The sequence below is a fragment of the Phalacrocorax aristotelis genome, chromosome 6 (assembly GCF_949628215.1).
Source record: "Phalacrocorax aristotelis chromosome 6, bGulAri2.1, whole genome shotgun sequence".
Taxonomy (NCBI): Eukaryota; Metazoa; Chordata; class Aves; order Suliformes; family Phalacrocoracidae; genus Phalacrocorax; species Phalacrocorax aristotelis.
The window spans coordinates 9,531,359-9,551,139 of NC_134281.1; the positions used below are offsets into that span (position 1 = coordinate 9,531,359).

Genomic DNA, 19,781 nt, shown 5'->3' on the forward strand with positions numbered 1-19,781 from the left:
AGCTGGTAAGAACAAGGAAAAGGCATATCTAAGAGGCTTACATACAAAACGGTACTAAAAAGGGCAAGTCAAAGACAGCAGAGGTGGGAAAAAGCACTGTTTCTGTGCGATAGCTCCATCCTGCTAGGTGCTCCTCTGAGATCTTGCTGAAGCATGTGGCAAACAAAGCTTTAGTAGTCATTTTAATGCAAATCAACTGTGTAAGACATAACCTGGTATTTCATGGTCCCCTATTCCTGCAAGGGCAAAATCATTCTCTCTGAGACCTCAGGAGCTGCTTCAGCCCTTGCACAAGAGCAGCTCTGTCCTGCACCATACTCCTCAGCATCACGAGGAAGGATGAGGAGCAGAGAGGGGCTCAGGGCAGGGCACCCAGCCAAGCACATCAGCAGCAAAACAGAGGCAGAAAAGTCTGATTTGCAGCACCATGACTGGGCCTCGTGTGGTGCAAGTGCAGTCAGGCACTACTCACTTTATTACTTTACCTAACGAACCAACTTCAGCTAAGGATGAGCATTCATCCCACCAGCATCAGCATTTCTGGAGACCTTTCCCATCAGCTTTCACGATGAGAAGAGCATTTGAAAAGGAGTTAAAAAAAGACCCCCAGCAGTCAGAGCTGAAAGACACCAGCAAGTCAGCATCAGAAAATTTGTATCACGCCCGCCCGTACTCCATCCCTTCTGCAGAGAGAGGGCTGCATGCTCCCAGCTGTCAGTCCCTGGCGGGCTCCGTGGCAGACGCACACTTGCCGTGTGCTTTGCAGCAGGGAAAGCAGGAGTGAGAATAGCAGGCACCTCGCTGGCGGGAGGTGTGACAAATCCTTGGCAGAGGACAAAACTGAAAGCAATTTTAAGATCAGCAACAGGCATCTGACAGCTCTGAAAAGAGCCTCCGTGGCATTCGTGTGCCTTTATGATGCTCTGCGAGGGCGGATGCGGGAGTTGGGGAGCATCAGCATGATGGGGAACGTGCTGTTCGGCAGGAAGATGCAGGGCAAACCCAAAAGCGTTATCATTGATCCAAACATTGTTAGGCTCTTTGGTACATCACTGGTTTTCCTTCCAGCTAAGAAACTTTATATGATAGCCCATGTAAAATTAAGCTTAATGTGGCATTAAGATTCTACAAAATTATGCCTGGAGATGAGGAAACAATGTGAACTCTGAGTAGCAACTAAGCCTGTATTGATTTTTATGTGTGTGTTTCTCCATTGTTACTAAACTGGTGACACTGTGAAGGGCACAATTATTTATGTTCCATCAAATTAGTAAGTAATTCAAATCCCGGACAAAATCACAAGCAAAATTGCTTTCACGTCCACAGAAAGTCCTTCTGACGCTTAAATTGTTCGCTTACCCCTGGAAGAGCACTGTAAGAACACAAGAACTTCAGAGAAGAAACAAAAAGCTATGCAAGAAAAATGTAAAACCAGCTCACCACTCATCAGTATGATCTCTATATCTAACTGAGGGTCACTGGATCTGTCACCATCATGGGGTGAGGCCAGTGCGGGTGCCCTACACAGGGTGGTGCAGAATGGAGTCCCCATATAGGACCTGGACTTCTAGTACCACCACAATGCAAACGAAGAAATGAGGATGACGAGTGTTTGTGTGGGTGTGTAATTCCCTCTTTGAAAACTGAATGATGGCGAGGAAGGAGTGACTGTCCAGCACAACTCAGAAAGGATGCTCTGCTGGTTGGAGGGAGAGGGCTACAGAAATCCAACAGTGTCTTACTTAAATAGGTGTGTTGAGATGAGGCACACAGGGGGAGCTGAGGGGCTGGTGTTCTCTCCAGCCGGCAGGGGATATACAAGCATGGTCTAATTTAAAAGCAAGGTAGTTATCTCAACATTCATATGTATTCTTGATTTCTACATTATAGGCACGTGCCTCTGTATTGTGATGACCACCTAAAACCAACATGGGCATGGAAATATTATAAAATGCAAAGAAACTTAAGGTTTCAATTTTGCCTTTCTCCAGCTCCTTTTGTTGGATCTCTGCTTGATCCAACCATTCTATCCAAAAACCACAAGAGTTTTCCACTGTATTTCAGCCAAAAAGTCTGCATCGCCTTAGGGTCCCAGTCAAATGCAGCCAAATGGAAGGCAGGAAGGACCTTTTCAGATAAATTCATAAAGACGTGCTCACGTAAGATGTAAGTAAATTGCATCAAGAAAAGAAATGAGTGTCTGGAATAAAAGCTCACATCTTTACTATTATTCTGTATAATAACATGAAAGAGAGATACGATACGAGAATTCTTCACTGAAGCGTTCCATCAATATTTAACTTAAAGAGAACAAATTCTTTGAACAACTATTTTGTGGGAGGAAATTCCCTTACTCTAGCCACCAAAAGAGCCTTAGAAAAGGCCTTTAATCAGGGCCTTTGAAACAGGAAGGAAAGCAAAATTTTCCTCTTTTTCTTCCTCAACATTTTGAAAAGGAAACAAGCTATTGAAATATATCAAGCGATTTCCTTTACTTGAAACACTAGCTGCCTTCTGTGCATTGTGAGCAAAACAAAAATAAATGCCTTTCATCCACCCAGATTTTGCTGCGGGTAGGCAGCACCAAGATGGACTAATCATTATGTGGCCAGGGAATCACAACCTCAGGACCGTGTCACATCCTAACCAAACAATTATTTTTGGGAATGGAATAATACTCCTAGGAGACACTGGTATGATTATCCACTAGTGGCTATTTCAGTTGCAGCAGCAAGGAGCAGGAGAGGGAGCAGAAAAAAACCTGATGAGCTGGCTAAAACACTGTTGCACTCACAGGAGGTAGAGAGTCTTGAAATAGAAGGCAGATAGAAGACAAAGCTAAAACGAGATCCTGGTCCAGTTTAACGGCAGCTTAACTTCAGCGTCAAATTACTCAGCCACTGGAAAAATCCTTGCAGGCCAACTCGTCCTCACTTTATTTTTGCTAGCCTGTTTTGTTACCCAGTGGGAGCTAGATAATAACATCTATTTTTGTGGAAAACAACGCAGTTTTTCAGCTCAGTGTGTTATTTTTATTTCACAGCAGAACACTGCAATTTATAAACAGCAAAACCTATGGAAAATTCTCTAAATGAAAGACTTTATGGTATGTTATCATTTAACCCCTATTTTTCACTTTCATTGGATTTATTCGTGTTCCCAGTTGCAATGTTAAATGACTCTGAAAGTAGAGCAATTAATCCAAAATCCTATTTGTTTTAATCTAACACTGTCAACTGGTTTTAGGTTTGCAGTCAAGAGAAAAAAAAATGTTTATTAAGCTCTACAGCACTAGCTAATGTCTAAAGACAATCCTCAGAAAAGGTGCAAAGATGTTTTATCACAGCACTATAGATGGGACGGAGATTTATTATAGTACCTAGCACCATTCCAGCAGACGCCTTTTGAATTACAATGAGATTATTAAAACTTTACAAATCATTATATTAAAACCTGACAAGACTACTTGGGGAACTGGAGCATCTTGATGTCATTGCTAATGATGCATTACCCATGATAAGGTTTCAGGAAAATTCCTAAGTAAAAACCGGTTATAAAAGTATAAAATATATTAATATTTATTTCAGTACCTGCTATAAGTTCAAGGATAATAGGTTTATATGCATCAGAACAGCCGAATGATCGTATTTATGTCAGCATTAGAAAGATGTTCATCTGCTGCAAAGTTTAATTAATTTTCACAGATAGTTAATTTTCTGTTTCATTATCAGCTCCCTAAATTTGAAAGACAAATAATTTATAAACAAATAGAAACTTCAGAGAGGAGTATTTTTAGAGCAAAGAGAAGATAAATAGCAGGAGTGAAGCATCAACGCTGCCTTCGAAGTACTAATATGAATGATATATTGTAGTGGGTTTTGATTGATAACTTATGCATTCTAGAGCACTGACTGAAAGGAAACAAATTGTTTACTGTTAACCCCAACCCATTTTCAGGTAACAAATTACTCCGATCTTTACCAATCAAATAATGGCTGTGATGCCCTTAAACGTCAGCGAATGAGGAATGTGCAGGCTCACTGTGTCCTTCCAGGGGTGACCTGATCCCTTAAGGACAATATTCCTGCCCTTCTCCCCTTCCCGACAAGAAGAAAGTTTAAGCAGCTACTTACCATGATGTACGACGCCCTTCAACCCATGGATAATGGGATCCAGTGCTGGATTGTCCCTCTGACTGACCTACAAGCAAAGGATACAGGATTGGTTACATCTATCCTGGCAACAGGCAGAACAGTCTTAGTTTAATCTTCTAAAGAGAAGAAGAAGAAGAAGAAAAAAAGATGTTATCTAACAAGCTGCTTAGTTCTCACATTTACAATGGCTCTTCACCAAATGCCAAAGATACACGGCATAATAAAATAAAGTAAGGAAGGTTAAATCAAAAGAAGGCATCCTCTGAATTCATTAAAACATTCGCCATACTATCACCCTAGCAAAGCCTAAAGAGTGGTGATTTTTCTGCAGCTACTATGAAAGCGGTTTCATAGAGGAAAACTGTTGTGATAAAAAGAAGTTATCTCAGACCAGTCTATCCCTTACTGATATGAGAATAAATCTGGTGCTGCCACTGAAATCAGTGAAGCTGGGCCCCTTTCAGCCATAATGGAGTTGGACCTTGGCATCTCTCTGCTATTCATATTTTTACATTTATTTAATTTAGTGTCACTTGGACAAGGGAGAGGGGAAAAAAGCCTTGTGAGAGGATCTAGAAAAAATCTCTGATTTTTGACAATGCAATTGCCTGTACTGCCAGATCAAAAACTGGTATCCTGCAGTATTTCTTCTATCACCCAGCAATGACCTGTGCCCTCCTCAACAGTGAGACCCAGCACCAGAGAGAGAAGAGGACAGCAGCAGGAAGGATTAACCCTGTTGAGCTCTACAACTTTCAAATTAAACCCATCACTTCAGTCACTTACTTGTAACACGGCCAAGGAATTTACAACCAATAATGCAATTTTTTTTTAACCTTTTGCCTCTTCAGAGGTATTGAAGGAATAACTCACAATTCCTGCAAACATGTTCCATTACTTAAGATACTTGCCAATTTCATTTTGGGAAATAAATACTTAAATACTGCCGTGTACCTCATTCAGGTGGTACATTTTTCTTTTTTTTTTTTTTTTTTTTTTGTCACCAGTCAGTATCAGAAGCCTGAGCAGCGCTGATCGTTTTTGGATGGACTGCTCACAATGGGCAAAAAGACCGAATGCAAAAGAGCTCCTGTACTTTGCTGCTTGCCCATGATGTCAATGTCACCAGGGAAAACAGAGTTTAATCACTTTATGGTCATGAATTAACATGAGGAAAGGATTGGAGACAAAAGGAGAAATCCCTGAGAGAGGACCTTGCACCCAGCAGTGAACATGCTGCTGCGTGAAGCATGGAACCGGCTTGGAGCACACTCTTAGGAAGAGGACATCACTGACTGCAGCACATCCAAGAAATGCATTATTGTAAAAAACAAAACAAAACAGAAAAAAAAAATCACAAGTCCTAATGGCCTGAGGGGAGAACTGGAATCCACTGGCCCAAGTTTCACAAGCACAAGCATGTCTCTTCTCATCCTTCCTCCCCATGACTAATTAGGAGTCTTAGAAACCTCATTATCTTCTTCACCAACTGCACTGAAAAAAGCCACAACAAACCACCTTTCTTTTTTTTCTGTTTATTTGGCCTTTGAACTACTCTGTTGTGTTCAGGACACATTTTCACGGTCTTGTCTAGAGACAAAATGGTTTGTTATGGTTTGGTGTTTTAAATGGAAATTGAAGATCCTTTTCTCATCACAGTACTCCAGAACTTGCAACAATCAGGTAGGGCAAGATATGCAATAAAATTACGAAAGTAGCAACAGCAGCTTTGAAATATATACAGCTTAGATGTTACTGGCAATAATATTATTAGCCCTGAAGGCTGTAAGCTCTTTGAAGCATGAACTTTTATATGCCCAAAGGGGTGCTCCGTACACTTTGGATTCTGTATAAATAATAATCACAGCACGCTGAACCCAATGACCCACTTTGTAGGTTCTGTGTGGCTTCTGGCAAATCAACAGTAAACACTAAAAATGCAGAGCTGTTGCAAGACACATTCCTGCATCTTTTCCATTTATTCAGGTTTCTCCAAGCCACGGCTACTGCTAAAAAAAAAATCATTAAAAAAGCTACCAGCAATTTGGTACAAGACTGTAAGAAAAATTTGCACTGGACTTGAACAATGTTTTATTTATTGCTGCTTAACCGTAAGTTGTAGAGAGTTTTATTTTGTTTGCTTTGTTTTTATTTCTGTTGACAGCTGCAATCAGTTTGAAGAAAGCAAATAGATGGAAAGAATCCTAAAGGTTAAAACTCTTCCTTTTGGATTTTCTGTCAAAGTAGATCAATTCTTAACCTCGGCCTTGGCAGTGCCCCTTTAATCTTCTGAGGTGGTATGCCTATATAGATCCAGCTATGCAACCTTTTTGATAGCATATTCTGCAAGTGTGCTGTGTTCTTCAATAGCACAAAACCAAGTCATGTTATTTCTTTGGGGGCTGGAAAACAAATGCTCCATGCATCTGTAATCATGTTTTCTCTGAGGGTAGGGGGAGTGGGATCTCATGTTTCTTTAAAAATCACATGCAAACAAGTACCACTTGCAGAGATGTCAGTTCAGACCTGTATGAGATATAGTCTTATTTTCCTTCCAGATGCTTTTCCCCCCTTTTTTCCTTATACTCACACACTATTCTCTCATACCTCACTAAAACTGTTTTGGGATCTTGGCAAGACCATTAGAGAAGTGCCCAAAAATTTCCTCATTTTGTGGAATGGTTCAGGCTTCAGAGCAAAACTTTTCTTACATCTTTTTTTTCTTCAAGTTCTCAAAAAAAAACACCCCACCTTGAATTTCCTCTCTATTTTTTACACTTCTCTGTATCCTTTTTCTGCTTGTGTTCATAGAGAAAAGGCGGTTTCTGAAACCCAAAATGTCAGGTTCTATCCCCACTGTACATCTCTGGTTTAACTGGCCTGGAGCTACCATGCTGGCTGAGATCAGAGATTCACCCACACAAGAATCCTGTCTCTGACAACAGCTGATACTTAAAAGAAGGGCAAAAAAAGCAGAAGCAAAAAAGGGCAAAAATCTCTAGAATAAGTAGTGTCCTTCTGACCTCCTTTCTGATTCCATGTCACAAAGCTTGAGCTTATATTCTTCTACAAACTGTTTTTATCTTCCTCTGTTATACAATCACTATTACAGCAGTGTATTTTTTATTAGCTTACGAATATATCCTGAAGGAAAACAGCAATGAATTCTTCAGATTGACTTTACATGCAACATTTCTCATGATGCCTTGGCTGCAGAGTTAGAGAAAGACCATACAGCTGTAACTGGGTCTCTGCACTTAGGCTTCACCCAAAACATGCCTGCCAAAGCTGCGCAAAGCTTTTATTTTCCTGTGAGAGAAGAGCAATGTGTTTCCCCCTCCTCGTTCAAGAGGCTAACACAGAAGAAACATGACGAATGAAAATTTCTCAAGCACAGGAATTTCATGCACTAACACAAACCTGCTGTGCTCTGGTCATGAGTGTGATGCACGGCAAGTACTAATAGGACAGATGGAAAACCATCCTGAAATTGCCCTAAAATACCCACAGTACCACTACCACAAATATTGTTTCCTGAACAAAATGCTTTTGCACAAGACTGACTAACACTCTATAGGTCTGCAGTAAACAGGATAAATAATGCTCGCTTGCATCATTTATAATTGAAAAATGTCTGTAATCCTCTTCAGCAGAAATAAATAGGTAACTATCATGCTAAGCACAAGGGAAAAATAAACACAGAGATATCATTAAGCAGCTCCCTGTGTTAACACAGTTCTCACCATAGGGTAAATATGGGATGAACATGACACCAGGAAGCAAAATCTCTTTGTTTATCATACCCTTCGGGTGACTTCGATACCTGGTGCTCGTGCTATTCCAAGTAGAATGAATGGCTTGACATTACTGCAATGAATAAAACAAGCGTTTGCAATGTAGGAAAAGGTAATGCACAAGCGAGCCCATTCTGAAGTCATAAAACAGAGATGTTCTTCAAGTGAAGTCATGGTGGAAATCATTACCCTAGACAGGCTGCATTTAGTTACAGCTCCCACATCTGATGTGAGGACTGAGAAATGATTCATTCCTCAGGGAACAACAAGGTTGATCAGTCATGAACTCTATTGACAACAGCGTTAACACCTTTCAATAGCACAGCTTGCAAGTGCTGCTCCTACAGCCTTACCCTCAGAGTTGGCAGGGTAGGAAGCTGGCCAGGGAGCTAAGCACCTTCTCACAATAATGTTATTAATATTCCAAAGAGGAAGGTTCCAGCAAAGGAGCAGAGCAGAAGTGTAACGAGAGGACAGACACCACTGCAGCCAGGCTGATCATGCTAGTATGGGCACCAAACCACAGCATGTAAAAATAGACTTTACTGGGCAAGGTACTACTCTGCAGAAAGCCCCGGTACTACTCTGCAGAAAGCCCCTATGTTACGGAGTACTAAGCTCAGCATGTCGTAGTGAGTTAAAAAACCCAACCAGTTCTCATTCTCTATCATTCATTGTAGATTAAGTAGCTCTCTGCTGTCTGATTATTTTATAGGACAAACCCAGAACCTCCTGAAGTCTCCGATTTTACAAAAATCAGCAGAGTTGTGAAGCGTTAAAATTTATACCACATACTATATAATTTAAAACATATGCTAAAGTCATATAAGTAAACCATGACCTGTCCTTCTGCTGAAAACAGACCTATAAAGCAGAAAAAAAAGTCTCAGGAAAAACTTTTGAGCTTACAATTACTTTTTTAGGAAAAATAACAAATAAAACCAGAAAAACAGGGGAACCCCCTAATAAACATTGAGGCACTTAGAAAGCCCACACAGCAACACTAGATCTTACCTCCAAGACCCCTGCCCAAAGGGCCAGGCTACCCCCATTACCCATTGCTCTGGGCAGCCTCTCCGAAAGCCAGGTTATCCTCCCACCAGCTGACATGAGAAGGGCTGGGGGAAGCACCACAAAGCTTGCTAATGATCCCTGGTACCAGTCACCTTGTGAAAAGTAGGTGAATATTAATAGCTTGAACAGCTCAGGAGTAAGGAATACACTATTCTTTTAAACACATGTTTAAATAGATCTATTGTATCGAAGAAAAGGGTGTGGGGAAAAAAGAACAGAAGAAAACCCACATATTCAGAGCGATAAGAAATACAAATTCCTCTCTCATTTCCACCTTAAAAAAATCTGGCATTTAGACTTATTAAACTGTCATAAATTTGCAGCAACTGCTTTCGAGCTCATTAAATGGGCTCACAGACAGTATTGCAAAGCATCTCAAAACGAAGGAGAATGCCACAGTCGGCTATATTGAAAGGCGAAATGACATGCATTTTGTGCAAGTCAGAGGAAAATGAATGGCAACAATTTTGTGATACAGTACCTGATCCTTTCCCCTCCGAATAGTGATATAATTTACTTTTCTCTCCCACTGCAACATTTGGCCCTTGACTTGGAAACTAAATCTTCAATCTATCAAGCCTTACCCATCTGCTAAGTAAAATGGCCAAGACAATCTGCATGCCTTGAATTCGATATAGCCAGCTGCTCCCAGAGTGCTGTGGCATTAACATCCAGAGACCATCCTCTTGCGCTGCAAAGGACGGTGTCTGCCAAGGATGAATGACTACGTACTTAACCGTAGCAGCTGAAGCCAGTGACAATGGCTGACACAGAGAGATGCCAATGTGTCAAATTCTACTTTCAATTACACCGCTGAAAGTCAGGGGTAATATTCCCCCAACCACATGCCTTCAGCTCCCATTCAGCTTGCGGTTAAGATCTACAGCTCACCAGCCAAATACTCAAGTCTCCAAACGCTCTGTACAAACAACTAAGAAGAAAAAGAAAGCTATTATAAATTAACTAGGTTGCAGAGATTAAATTGTCCTGTAGGGTTTCAGGACAATCAACATGTTAAACAATTTATTCTCTTATCAGCTCAGTAGTGTTGGACAGATGCCAGTCCTCAATCTCTGCAGGAAAGGACCTGATTTTCACTGTTTTAGAAGAGAAATGAGAGGAATCCCATTAATGCGAACATTATGCCACACAACATGTATTTTAACTTCATAGCAACAGTATTTCAAAGAATCCAAGATATCACAGTCAAAAGAAACATACTTTTCTCAGCAAAGGGAAAGAACTTGGCATATTACTTGTGAAACTCTTCAAATACATGTCTTTGGGGCCAAATTATTTCAGAACTAGCTTACAGCTTGGGTAGGTCCTACTCCTAACTCTTCTGAATGATAATGCTTTAACCCTGCATTGGTCTGCAGCACTGAGAAAGGACACACATCCCAGCTTTGTAGTATGCCCCCTTTTGCTCTGCACAAAGTCCATTACCTCACCTCTCTCTTCGTTCCCTTTTGAAGTCCAGATTGTAAAAGCCTGTTGTGGATAAATATATCATTTCTTAAACATTTCTGAATAAAAGGAAGTGAAACATTTCAGCCAGCTCTAGAATGTGGATGAACAGATACAAAAAGTTTACACGTGCTTTGCTTTGAAATACAGTAGGAAATATTTATTTGGACCTTTTTAGGAGAACTGATGGGTGAGAAGAGATACTGGTTGGCACCACAGCACACTGAGCTATCTGTGAAGGCAAGAAAATGCCTATAGAGCTCCCAACACAATGATAAGCTAGATTTGGTGCTCTAAGATTTTCAGTTTCACAAGCACTAAATGATCCAAGAATGATAGATTCCTGCTCCTCCACAGATGATATTTTCTTCCATCTCCCCCATATATGCTATAATTGTACACCTCCTGTACGAGTCAATGCAAAAGGACAAATCTGACCAAGAGACCAAGAGCCTGCAGCCTCACAGAAGTGAGCTGGGAGATAGAAAGCATTTGCCATGGAATGAATGGACTGCCCAAAGTAAGTATCCTGCAGAATATATTTGTAAGGGTAAACAAGAAATCGAAACAGCCCCCTTAATACTTCAAGTTGCTGCTCATGTGTAAAATCAGAGCGAATAACAGGTACCCAGGCAAGATGTGACACTGAACCTTATGCTGGCACATGCACTATTTCACACAGATACTGCCATGACCTTTGATTTTTTGAAAATGTGTGTTAGAGCTGAGTTCGCCTTTGCCTATGGCAACTGGTTTCAGGTTCAGTGATTTGAAGGCAAATTCTGTTGAGTTAAATCTGGGTTTTGGCCTTCAGGTGTTAATAATCCTGCTATGAATGAAAATATACTGAAGTCATAGAGGTGCATATGCTGACAGAGGGGATGTTCCTAGATGTCTCATTCCCTATGTTATTTGAAAAGAGGGGGGGGAAAAATGCTAATGAGTCTTCCAATGATTATTTTAAATAGAATAATGGGTGTGCATTGATCCTTCTAGCTAATTCCACTTTGAATAATACATCATTCTGACTGAAAGCTTGCTAGTGATGTATGAACTTCATATTTCATCACAGCTTTGGAGGGTATCTATAGTGAGATATTAACTAGCAGTGCCAAAGAGAAAACAGCACTTTTTCCTTTTTTCTTTTTTTCCCCTAAGTCCAAAATGGTTTTAAAATCTATCGAACTGGCTTTGAGGTCAGGTGTTCTGGCTGCCCCTCATCTTTGGCAGAGTGCAACGCAGCTGCTCACAACCACAGCTCCTCTCAGCCTTAGCTCACCCCCTCCTTCATTTTGTACCTGCTGCCTCTGGACCTGAGTTAGTTACAGACATCCTGGGACAAGGATGGGACAAACTAGGTTATAGATCAGCAACATCCACTTTCATTATGTCCGGTGGGGCGGCTTGAAAATATAAGAAGCATAAACAGTCACTTTTACTCCAAAGGTTGGCTGAAATACCAGTGTCATAAAAAGAGCAGAGGGCTTCTTCAGAACATACAACAGAATTTGCACCACTAATATAAGAGACTGTCTCAAATAAACCCAGGAGCGTGAAACTCAAAGGTAGAGGTAAGTACTGCTTAAGAACTCAGCTCAGAGCATGTTCCGTTTGTGCATGCTGAGATTCTTTGTTAGCAGATAGAAACATTGATCGTGTATTGTACACATGCTGGCAGCTGACTGATCAGCTCACCAGTCTGAGGAAGGCTTCGCAGGCTCCCCCTGCAGCATTGCCTCCATTCACTATCATAAGATTTGCAACCACCAGGATGGTAAGAAACAGCCAGCAATATATTTTCCTTTCTTTTTTAAGCCACTCGTTTCCCTAGACTTTGACTCACTCCATTGATAAGATAGGCATTAATTTCCCCAAAGTATTCTTGCACTTTAAAAGCATGATGCAGCTAATTTAGTGCAAGTCAATAGCACATTCAATAAACAAATTATTGAAAGATCTTAATAAGCATATATCTGAGGAAAAAAACAAAAGATATCTGCGGCCCAAAAGCACAATCTGATTAGTAGCAATAGAATATCTAAGACACAAAGCTCTGTAAAAGACAAAAATGTAATTGCAACACAGAGGAAAGACAGCTTCAGTGGCAGATTCTCAAAGCTGGGAAAGCTTGATTGATAGACTGTACCATCTGCAGCTGCGCGAGAAAAGGCTAGAGTAGCTGCAAGTTTATTTAAAGCAATTTTGGTGCACTGAGCCTACTTGTTCTCCTTTGAGAAAATAATATGATTTCTTCATAGAGCATGTAGTCTACTTATTTAAGCAGCAGTGTGCAAGATCTCTCAATCCTACCAGCAGTTCAGCTGGAAAAATGACACACCAGGGGGTAACATTTTATCAGGATGGAGGCTATTTTATAAAAACTGCCATCAGTTATAAACTGTTCTCACCATCTAAGTTTAAAAAAAAAAAAGAGTCGAGTCTCTTTTAGAGTTTCCACAATCTGCCCAATTTACGGAAATTTTTACGTAAAAATAACCATTTTGACCTAAGTAGGGAGGAAAATGAAATGGAGTAATGAAAAAATATAACAAGCACTACAGCCAGATCATCCCACAGCACCCACTCTTTGATATACAGCTTCACACATTTGGAGAGGCTAAACTCAAAACTGTGAAACCAAGAGTGGAAGTTAGCTTTCATTTTCTTCTGCTCCTGGCTTGAATTTGGTAGACATGTACAACCGACAAAAATATATCTTCAGCTTTCTTCTTTTTTTTTTTTTTTTTTAAAATATAATAATGAAATCTGGTGGCTAAACAAGAAAATAAAATGTGCTGGGTAAAATGCAAAGGGTGGAAGGGAACAGCTCAGATGGACACCTGGAACCTTAGCATTTTGCAGGGGTTTGTAATTTAACTGCTCCAGCTAAGCTTGCCTAAGATGCAGCAAAGACTTCCAGCTTTTTTTTCCTCTCTTCCAGCCTACACAAAGGATTTTGGTGAGAGAGGTCACAACAATCACCCCTTTAAAATGAAGAAAAGAGTCGTCTCAGCTTCCCAGCATCTTTCATTCATTCTACATGAAAAGTCCTCATTTTTTTTTCTCCCCCAGCATTGCCCTTGGCTCACTTCCCCACAAGAGCAGCGGCTCCCTCCAGCCTGCCAGCACAAGATGACTCAAGCCGGCATCCATGAGTCACAAACACAAAGGATGCAGAAATGTCAATTAAGTTACACAGCCACTTCCCCGATGACAACCACACCTCAGTTCACAATTAAATTAGAAATCCAGTGAAAACAAATTGCCATAGGGCAGATTTTTTATCTCCTGCTTTGAAACATCAAACTCCAATGTAGTTTGCTTGCTGTCCCTTTTACATCACTTTTAAGGAGGTTGGTATGAACTGATCTACGGAAACTGCTGCAGGAGTGTTTGCTAGGGCAAATCCCCCATGTCTAATGTAGCAGCATTGGGCTGGAAGGGCTCTCAGGCTTCCAGGCATCCTTCCAGTACAAGAACCCAATGTTAGACCAGTGGTGTTCATTAATATCTTTCCGGAACAAGAGGACAAGTCTGTTAATTATGATATGGTTTTGTATTTGTAATTCTCTTCCAAGCAAGTTCTTCCATTTTTACTTATCTTTTGTAGATTTTCAGTGTCATTTAAGATGTTGCAGATGAGTGCAGTTTTGTAAGATGCTATGAACTTGCACAGTTCAGTGCTCGCAGTACCTAAGGCAGAAAGCACCAGCTAATCCTCAGAGCTTCCTCACTTCCGCCTCTGCTCTCATTTCTGAGTTGCCTCCCTCTTCCATCGCCCACCTGCCACATCCTCCTCGCTCTCTCTTCCCATCCAGTCAGCTGTTTCTGTCTCCTCCAACGCTACAGCATCCTCTCTTTCCAAACCGTTCCATGTACCCCCTTGTGCACCCTTGCACGACTCTGCTACCTCCTCCTCTCCACCCCCTCCCTCACCAAGGAAGTCCCTGTGCCCTTCCACCCACACCCGGACGTCCTCCATGGAGACAGGGAAAAGTAGCAGCCTCGGCTACCGAGGGTGGTGAGTGGGCTCATCCAGGGGAAACCTGGATGCCAGCAGACAGGATGCCAAGGACACCAGCTGCAGGACTGCCAAGGACTGCATAGCTAGTGGGCATGAAGTGCAGGTACACTGTGAGCCAGGGTGGGTACCAGCAGCGGGGCAGTCACAGCAGTAGAGCTCCAAGAAGCAGGTAAGATGAGGCAGTCCTCATCTCAATCTCCTTCAAGCCACTGAGTTAAGAGTGGCAGGATGTGGCCTGCAATTTTCTTCTCAGCTGCTTCTAAGCTACTCAAGTTCCTGCAGCAACAAAAGTACAGCTCAGAAGCCCCCTATTTCACCTGGTGTAACACTACACACAACAGTGAGGATCATATGTCAAGCTGTTTATTTTTTGCTTGGTTAGAATGACCCAACAACTCACTCAGTTCCTTACAAAAACATTTCAACAAGTATCATGGCTTGTGTTTAGAGGAAAAGGGGAAATTATTGTGCAGAAAAAAAGCACTTAGAACACAAGTGCATTGAAAGCCTGGGAAACATTCAGTTTGTGGCAGCAGCCTCTTCCTCTTGAAATACAAAGAAATACAAAAACTAACATGACACGTACGCTTGTTTCAAGATGTTCTACATTTCAGCAGTGGCAAAGTGAATGCTACTCAATCACTGCGTGTAGGTGATAGTCTTAAAGCCACAGAACTCCTCAGGATGCTCTAGCCCTCATGCCTCCGCTCTACGGGCTTCTTACAGCTTTCCGGTGCCCCTGTGGAGCGTGACCCATCTATGGAGGGGGTTTTCAAGCTCTGTCTCTGGTCAGGAAGCCCTCCTCCTACACAGGATATAACTGCAAAATTTCCAGGATCTCAAAATCTCAGGGAAAGACATGAGAGAAGAAATAAAATGCAACTGAATACTATTTAAAACAAAACTTAAAACATGGTTAGAACAAAAGATGCTCTTTGAACAAGTCTAGTCTGACCCAGAGCAGTGAAGATGCTTCCTGCAGGTGGGTGCAGGCAGGAATGCTCTCAGGAAGAGTCTTCCATCTCCTCTCATCTCACACACTCTCTGAATCTGTTTGCCAGTGAACCTGCCTATTAACCTGAAGTGTTTACTTCCTTCTATTTAACCTCCTCTGCTCACACCCCAGCACTTTAACTCCTGGGTGTCCACAGATCATGTACCCTCGTCATGATCCTATCACCAATGCTGTGGCCAGCCAGCTGGACCGCCCGGGCTCCTGGCACATGCTTTGCCATGACCCCAGTTTTGGCATCCACCTCACTAGAAAAGTTTATCTCTCTTCTCAAAATCTGGCAGGCTGCACGGTCCTTTGATGGCACCACCCTCACATGACCACCTGTGACTGACACCACAACCTATGTCAGGCTTTCCCCTGCCAAATGCTTGAGCTGGTATGGAGTGAGCTAAAAAGCCAATGCTCGGTAAGGGCAGTCATCAGAGGCTCGCACAGAGGGACACATTCACTGCCAGGTTGCATAGGCAATTCTCCCCAGAATGCCTGAGACCCAACACAGTTTGAATGCCAGCCCAGCTGTAACATGCATTCGAGGAGCACTGCACTGATGGCTGCTGTGAGGATGAGCGGGTTTCCAGAGCTAACAGCAGCAAGCACCAGTGCTGGAAAGCTTCATGCCACAGCATCCCATGCTCTCTGCAGACTGGCCTGTAACCCCAGCACACTGGTAGGACACAACTGCATTTGCAGCTCTGCCTACACTCAGATTTAATGGGGGCAGCAAACATTTTAATATGTGGCATGATAAGGAAGGCATAAGAAAATCTATTTTTAGGGGTATACCACCAGTTACATGCCTCAGATGCAATGCAAGCAGTAATGAAGGAAGAAATAGGGATTTCCTAAAAGGTAGGCATAGGCTGGGCACTTACGACATGAATACAGCATTAAAAAAAATTGCTTCTGACACAAGAACAGCTGACAGAGACAATCTCCATAGCTCAGCATGAATTTATATAGCCTTTCAGCAACTCTATTAGACAGGTGTGGTAGCAGCCAGCTGTATCGCGTGCACAGACCATGTTTCTCTAAAACCTGAGTGCCCATATGGCCCTGCAGCACACCGAGGTGGTGCCACCTGCCCGGGTGTCACCCCCCTCTCCCACCACCGTCTGTCCGCAGAGAGGTGTTGGTATTGACCTGAGGGGTAGTGCAGAGCTGGTCTAGATAACGAGCGAGTTTGGACTCCAAAATGATGGATGTTTCCATCCACAACACAGGGACCACCAAACAGCTCTACCTAGGCAGGTTTAAAAGCCAGTTTTACTTCTGGCCTTTAATTCTCTGCCCAAATTATGAGAAGAGACAAGTCTAGCCATAAGGCGGGGTGGGCCATGTGCTATTAGAGAAGGTAAGCTTATTAGCTGAAATATAATAAATCTCTGTAGATATCTGGAATAGCAGAAGGCAACAGTTTGCTTAGCCATATCGCTGGTAATGAGTTGGCAAGAGGAGAACATTCCAAAATGTTAACCTAAAGTTTAATTTGACTGGTATGCACTTTGGGAGAGTACTTAACAAGGCTGGCTCATCCAAGATGGGCAACTATCTGTCTGCTCATGTCTTCCACAAAATGCAGCAGGATATAAAAGCAGGTGGTTTTAGCAGTTTAGAATACAAAATGCAGGGAAAAAAAAATCTTTGAAAAATGATTGATGTAGTCTAATCATGTATTGCACAAGAACATTTCAAACTATGTTAGATATTTTTATAGGATCTAGATATGATAAAGAAGGTTTGCCAGGTGGCAAGGTAGGCAGGGGGGAGGAAGAAGTAAGAAAATAATTTTATGTTGACTGCTTCTAATACACAGGCATGTGCATAGCACCATACAAATCACAGATAAAATACACACAAAAAAATTGCTAGCTTAGCTGTTAGGGCTATGGAGCTTTGCTTTCTAATCAACGCTTACTCATATAGCTGTTTTTAAATATTGATCTGGTAGCATGATCCTGAGGGAAAATAAATATCAAAAGGGGTGATTTAATTCAATCATCCTGATTCCTGCATAACATGATCCTATTTCTTCAAAACCCCAGAAAGCAGTAACTTAAGTGAAGCTTACAGATCAGCTAATATATTTACAGCCCTAAAATAACAAGACACACTATGAAATACACAGAGATCCAAAGTTAATCTGTTTTAGCAATATTCTTGCAGCAAGCAGAGATGAATTTTACGCTGAAAAAATCCATTTTATCAGGAGCAAGACTGAGCTTTCTAATAACAAAACTACTTTCTAATGTGGTACATCATTTTACTTTACTCATAAGGAACAGTTTGCCAAATCTCCAGTTAGGCTTCATTTGATACAGTACAGATGTTGCAAAACCAATACCTTCTTTCAGAAAGTCTCCTTACTCTTGATAATGACTACGTTACAATGCATTTTTGACGTGCAGAAATGGTACAGTTACAATCAGCAGCTAAATACTTTTCTGATGGTATTAGCCAGGCAGCTTTTCTTTGGCTTCTCGGTGCTCCCAGAGCTGTGAAACAGTTGCAAACACCGTAAGTTCATAGGAAAGATCCTGCTCCATCTTGCAAGACTCTGAAAAATCACTGTTGAGAGGTGCTGTGAACAGATTTAAGCAATCTTTATTTAACACATATTTCAATTTTCGGCATAAAATAAGATGGTGATTGGCATTCTTGACTCTCGTCTATCTCCAGTAGAGCTTAATGTGCATAAAAGCACATCCCAGCTCCTTGTCTGGTTTTGTTCTGGGAACTCTGATACAAGCACACGTGAACTTAAAACAAAGCGGGGGTTAATATTACTCACTGGGACCATTTAGCTCATTTCAGGCTCATCAGCTCTGCCAGATTAGCATGCTTTTCAGTGAACCTCAGATGTAGAAGATATGTCTGAAATATACTAATATTATACTGTAACAGGGTTCCCAGGTTTCCCCACCCTCATCTCCACCCTATGAACTCAGAGGTTTCTGATTTAAATTCACGGGAGGTAAAACATCAGATACAAGGATTGCTCTGGGCAAACCGCCACCTCGGCTGCAGAATTATTTTGGGGGGTGATATGCCATCAGCATTATCAGTTAAGCCATCAGCCACACATACAAATGTCTACCTCTGTAGAGAGACATAAAGAAAGGGACCAGACTAGACTCTGATTTACTTCCATTGCCTTTCTTTGACCCCTTGAAAAAAACCACCAGTTCAGAAAACCCTTGATAATCATCTCCCACAGCTGTCCTGCAGCACAGAAACTACAGATGGCAAAAGCCAGCAATGACTCAAGCCTCTGGCAGTAACCTGTAACACTGCATTTACGGTAATTTAGGATAGATTGTAATTAAATGACTGAGGGATATTTGCCTGCATGCTCACTCTGCATCATGTGTAATGTATAGGAATCATACAGGAAACCACATATAACATTGGTAATAACTGGTGCTCACACGGACACACCAGCCTGACACCAATCCATGCTGTCCCCGAAAGGGCTGGGCAGCACACTCTGCTCCCACCGCTCCTCTTCCCGCCCTTGCATGCTTCCATGCTTTCACACCACACATGATCTGGAAGAACATCCCGACATTTCAGCCGGACCTGTTCTGTGACTTGGCTAAGGATGGACAGGGTGGGGAGCGCAGATGAAGGCAGCATTAGGATGACCACATAACCACCTCACTGATTGTACAAAAATGACACGTTCCATTTATTTGTACAACACAAGCCCTAAGTGATTCTTACATCTCAAAGCAACCTATTAACAAAAAGAGACTTTGTGAATGGAGTATCTGGGTAAACACTTCAAACAAATACATAAATTATGCATAGTCGGTATACTTCTCCTACCTTAGGGATCAAACTGAAATGAGACTAAAGAATTATGTTTTATTTGTATTAAAAATGTATTAGCTGCTGTCCGAGAAGGTTTTCTAGAACATTTGGTATGCTACCCAGGAAATTCTGTCTGAAGCTTGCATTGTTTATTATTGCCAATACTAGGAGAAACTTGGCACTGTTATATCCGAGAACTACAGTAGTAATTCTTCAGGCAGAACAGCTTAAATTTAATAAGAAAAACTTTTTCATCTGAGCCAGAAGTTCTAAAGGCAAAGGAAGCACCAATTTTACCCATCTATTTTATATATTCAGATTTTACAACCAATCTCTCTTTTATGGCACCAAGTGAAACTATGCAATCATTTATGAATAGATCTTGGGCTCACCTTCACTTAAAATGTGCCATAACGCTAACTGGGACATATGAAGACTCTACA

At 41.6% G+C, this 19,781-nt stretch overlaps 1 protein-coding gene across 1 annotated transcript in view; it reads right to left on the reverse strand.

Annotated features, from left to right (window-relative positions):
- The window catches only part of PTPRG (protein tyrosine phosphatase receptor type G), a 415,547-nt gene that overhangs the window by 113,190 nt on the left and 282,576 nt on the right, over positions 1–19,781 (reverse strand). Inside the window, exon 6 of the mRNA XM_075095798.1 lies at positions 4,134–4,200. Coding sequence (XP_074951899.1) covers positions 4,134–4,200 — 67 coding nt within the window. The remainder of the gene's footprint in view (positions 1–4,133; positions 4,201–19,781) is intronic.